Source organism: Solanum lycopersicum, chromosome 11, assembly GCF_036512215.1.
Source record: "Solanum lycopersicum chromosome 11, SLM_r2.1".
NCBI lineage: Eukaryota > Viridiplantae > Streptophyta > Magnoliopsida > Solanales > Solanaceae > Solanum > Solanum lycopersicum.
Genome location: NC_090810.1, coordinates 59,093,159 through 59,098,540, shown reverse-complemented (window position 1 = coordinate 59,098,540; position 5,382 = coordinate 59,093,159). Strand labels below are relative to the sequence as shown.

At 37.8% G+C, this 5,382-nt stretch overlaps 1 protein-coding gene across 1 annotated transcript; it reads right to left on the bottom strand.

Moving 5' to 3' along the window:
* Window positions 1–461: 461 nt before the first annotated feature.
* ABCF6 (ABC transporter F family member 6) lies at window positions 462–4,503 on the bottom strand. Its single transcript, XM_004251063.5, has 6 exons — window positions 4,316–4,503; window positions 4,004–4,231; window positions 3,146–3,219; window positions 2,857–3,067; window positions 2,539–2,773; window positions 462–1,952 (listed from the first exon to the last, which is right to left on the bottom strand). The coding sequence occupies exons 2-6, from the start codon at window positions 4,229–4,231 to the stop codon at window positions 895–897; spliced, it is 1,806 nt and encodes a 601-aa protein (XP_004251111.1). The 5' UTR covers window positions 4,316–4,503; the 3' UTR covers window positions 462–894.
* Window positions 4,504–5,382: the final 879 nt, after the last annotated feature.

The following is a 5,382-nucleotide window of genomic DNA, read 5'->3' as shown; positions in this document are numbered from 1 at the left end:
TGGAGATATTTCAAAGTGTTTTATAATGATGATGTATAAACAAGGTGAAAATAAAATTTTAAACTTTGAGTTTTTGATAAATAAATAAAAATTACTCATTGTTAAGTAATTTTTTTCACATAAATATAAAGTCTGAATTAAAATAATTGACTCTATCAATTCTATAGCGAAATTGCATCTTATGCCTCCAAGAAGGCCATAAATGATGTAAGTGCAAGAAAAGCCCTATATGAAGATAAGAATAAGAAAATATATTCCTTCCAATATTAGAATATGGTCACGAAGTATAAAAAGATTAAAAAATAATATGAAGAATACAATGAAATAAAGCCACTTTGAGGTTTAAATTGATTCTCGTATATAAGCATATTATCTACCTCCAATTTCAAGTCTACAAAATAATAACGTTCCAAGTGTTGTGAACAAGATAATGGCTCAACAACCTGCTGATTCTACTTGCCTTGAAGATAAAATAGAAACAGATATATTTAAAAAATCCATAATCAGAATTCAAAAATACGAAGTACATTATAGCAATGATATAGAATAGAAATGACACAAGGAATAAGCTGTAATGTATGTTCTCCAAAACCTACGGTAATATGTAATTAGAGTAAAATGGACGACAAAAATAGTGGACTAAGCCCGAACAATAGCCAGAGTTCAAACAGTCAGTGACCATAGTTCGATCACTTACTCTCTCTAGCACCAGGCGTGGTCTTAGCTAACGTTACTTAGGTCTTACTGGTGATCAAGAAGCCTTCACTTTCTCTCCTCAGCTACCGTGATGGGGCCCCTGCTGATGTTTTTCACCATTACGCCTTGGCGCTGAACCACCAAGAGGAAATAGTGATACCATCACACTTTCTAATATAGAACACATTGATCTTAATTTTAATCACCCAATCCAGCCCTTTTCTTCAAGTGTTTCTTGAAATCCATGATGCCACCCTCCCATCGTGTCACAGCCTGATTTTCACATACCCATATCTCATGGGCCACCTGGTTTATGAGCCTAAAGTCGTGACTCACTAGAACCATCCCACCATCCCATGCGTTCAAGGCCTCTGCAAGTGAGTCAATGGTTTCAATATCAAGATGGTTGGTTGGCTCATCCAACAGCAGCATGTGGGGTTGCCTAAAAGCCAACCATGCAAAAATCACTCGACTACGTTGACCATCTGACAAGTTCTTCATTGCCATTACTTGAGCTTTACCTGTGAGTCCAAACCTCCCAATTGCTGCCCTCATCTTCTCCTCCTCGTTCCCAGGGTACTCTCTCATCATAAACAAAAGAGCTGACACCTCCATGTCTAGCTTCTCAGCCAAGTGCTGGTGGTACTGCGCAATTTTTAGGTGATTATGCCGCTTAACCATGCCATCAGTGGGAAATAAATCCCCTATCATCAGCTTAAGCAGTGTGCTCTTTCCAGCTCCATTAGGCCCCACAAGTGCTATCCTGGAGTCGAGATCTACACCAAAATCAAGGTTCTTGTAGATGAGGTTATCAGGTGTGTAGCCAAAAGCAACTTCTGAAAACTGTAGAACTGGAGGAGGAAGTTTGCCGACATCAGTAAACCGGAAAACCAGGACACTGTCCCTCCCCACCTTCTCAGTAAGCCCACCACGCTCCATCTTAGCCAATGTCTTCTCTTTACTCTGTGCTTGACGGGCTAGTTTAGCTGAACCGTGCCCAAAGCGAGCAATGTATTCCTTCATTGCAGAAATCTGCTCCTGCTCCCACTTGTACTGTTTCATCTGGTTTTCTTCCAGCTCTGAACGGGTTTGCACATATTGGTCGTAGTTACCTGTATAGAGTTTTAACTTCTTGTTTTGCATGTGGATGATATTGGTACACACACCATTGAGAAAATCCTGTGAGTGTGAAATGACAACCAGAATGCGCTCAAAGTTCTTCAAGGATTCTTCTAACCACACACAGGCCTCTAGGTCTGCATTCAAGAAGAATCACACATGTCAACTCTAAAAGATCCATGAATGAAGGGTGTTAAAAAATTCAGGGGATGAACTGATATTTTCCATCAGTCCAAAAGTAAAGACTTCCCCTTTTTTAATAAATTAACACCACAAATAAACATAAAAACACCAGGAGAGCTGCTACTGAATTAGAACTTCAACGATGCATAGAGGGGTGAACAGCAAAAGAAACTGAGCACTTAACCCAAAATAGCATGTTATATAATTCATGACTCCCCCCCCCCCCAAACACACACTCACTCACATCCTGATTATATGGTTCACACTTGGGATGTTATATGTGTGAGGATGGAGTGGTGAAAGGATAGTCCAGATTGATTGCGATGCTATGCATAAAATATAGGCGTCAAACTAAAACAAACGATGGTGTAGCAACTCAGGACCGTCGTGACCACTTTGGATGCCCTATATATGCAATTTATAACTGATAACTCAACGTGTAAGACAAAACATTATCCATATAAATCTAGCACGAGAAAACCCTAATGATTTCTGAAAGATCTATACTACTAGAACTAGGAAATGAAAAGAGAAGATTACCAAGATGGTTTGTTGGCTCATCAAGCAACAAAATTGTTGGATTCATAAAGAGGGCACGGGCAAGAGCAATCCTCATCCTCCAGCCACCGGAAAAATCACGTGTTTTCTTTGCTTGCATTTTCTTATCAAATCCAAGCCCAAACAAGATTTCAGCAGCACGTTTCTCAGCAGTGGCAGCATCCATAGCTTCTAAACGCTCATAGATCCGTTCAAGTTGCTCTCCACCACCATCGTCCTATAATAGAGATGAAGATAATATGATTATCAGAAGGAAAACCAAGACCAAGGAACATCAATTTAATATTAACAGCATCATACCTGTCCAGCCAAAGCTTCAGCTTCTTTCTCCAATTGCAACCTCTCTTCATCACAATTAATGACAGCCTCGAGAGAGGTCATGTCAGAGGCTTCAATCTCCCGAGAAAGATGAAAAATATCCATGTGGTCTGGGATGGGAAGTTCCCTCAACCCTATAGCAGTAAGAAGAGTAGACTTCCCGCAGCCATTCAATCCCAACAAACCATAACGTCTGCGAAAATTTGATGTCAGAACTTGAACATCAACTAAGCCAAGGCACACAGCAATACATGAAAATAACAAGTCCTACCTGCCATAGTTGAGCTCCAGTTCAGAATCAACGATGAGATCATGTCCGTGGAAAGTGACTGATAATGACTCTATCTGTATCACATAGAGCACCAAAAATAAAACAATGATATTCCAAATAAAGGTAGAATCCAGAAGTTCTGCATCCTAATATTCAGCTTCTTTTATGACTCAATACTCTTCATAACAAGTAAAGTACTATTATATATATCCACTTCTCTTGACAGCAATATGCAATATGCACCCTTTCTAATAAAACAAGGTTGGAACCTCAGAATTATCACATATCCACTAACCACATATATTGCAAAATTCGAGACGACAAAAAGACAAAAGCCATAATAACACTTGTACTCACACAAGCTGACACAATTCAATATAACAAAAACATAGGTAAATGAGTCAGGTATCGCGGGTTGTAGTATTAGTTAGTATATGCATAGTATCTTATTTTTTCTTTACTTCATGCTTTGATTACATTTAATAAGTTGAGAATTTATTGGAAACAGATGGGCGTACATCCCACCGTAACAAACTGACAAGCAGTATGTTTTTGTGTAGGTAAATTTGTCCAGCTATAGGATGAAATGTGTCCAAATAGAGCAAAATGGATACTGTACATGTAAGCTTTTTTCTAAATCTAAGCATCTCGATTAAGAAAGATACTCGTCCACTAAACTTTTGTGTAGCACTATAAATACGCAACCAGCTACTAAACCAAAAAATTCACATAAACACCATCAAATATCTTAAATCTAATCAAACAAAACGAGTACCTATCAACAAAAAACTATATACAATAACGAATCTAAAACCATTAAAATACAGAGAAAATCAGATCCAAAACACAAAAACTTACCCGAATATCCCTCGATAGCGGATGTGAACACAAAACACCCGTACAAGTCCGATCAGATATCTGTAGATCCCCTACTCCATTCGTCAAATTATCAACCCCGTTACTTTCCACCGCCGATTTAGACGCGGTTGCAGCCGATTTAGGCGCTGCCGCACCTTTACCTCCTCTCCTAGCAGCTGCCGCCGCCTTCTTCTGCGCATCTCTCTTCTTCGCCGCATCCGACACCATCTAACACAAATTACAACTCAAAAAAATCCGAAAAAAATACAAAAAAAAATCCGAAATTGATAGAGAATCAACACAATACAATACCTTTGAAATCGTAAGATCTACGGATTTGGAGAAATTTGTTATAGAAGAGAGGAACGAGGGTTTTTTGAAAGAGGGGTTGAGAAAATGTTGGAGGTAAAGTATTTATAGTATGTGAGGGTGCACGTTGACGGTTCAATGGAGGTGCAAAGATAGATATGGACGGTGATCCTTTGTTCAAGTTTGGCAACAAAAATGAAAATCTAGTGTTGATTTTTTTAGTGGACGGTGGATTTTGGTTTTGGGCTGACCTAATTTTACTTTGTTTATTTTGGGCCTTGAGCTCATCATTGGCCCATTAGAAATGGAAATGATAATAATAATATTGGGAAACCACAAAATCTAGTGGTGTTGAATGTTTGATTTAATGTTTAATTTTGGTCATTGTTATGTTATTTGGTTAATTTCACCTTCATTGTACAAAATGATCGTATCAAACATCTCTTACATATAATGATTTCTATCGAGCTAAAATTTATCGATAATGGACCTATGATTAAATTGAGCTTGCGATTCCGCTTTGATGCATATATTCCAATGTAAGTAATATTTTGGTCCACTGAGAATTTGCATGTCTAGAAGATGGATGTAGCGAAATGAGTATGTGTGAGCATATGACGAGATAGGAATAGGAATGATGATATTCAACACAAGGTTGGAGCGATTTCATCGGTTACAAGTAGAGAAAGTTCAAGCATGTGAAAAGGAGATGTACATATGGTCTAAGAAGAATGAGGTGTAAGAGGTTGGCAATGGCAAGCCTGAAGAGAGGTAGAGGTAGTTTGAAAAAAGTATTGGATGGAAAATTAAACAAGACATGACGCGACTTCAACTTATCGAAGACATGAACTTAGATAGAAAAAATTAAATATGAAAATTTGGGCGAAATGTCTGTAGATATTCAAGTAGTGTTTTAGTTCCTTACTACAACTATTACTACAAGTACACTTCTGCTATTTTATTACTTATTTTTTTGTTACCTATTGTTACATTTTCTTGAGTTATCATATTGTTTATCATTCATTTCTTCTTGTTTTCAAAATGATTTATTCACTAGTGTTTTTTCTTTC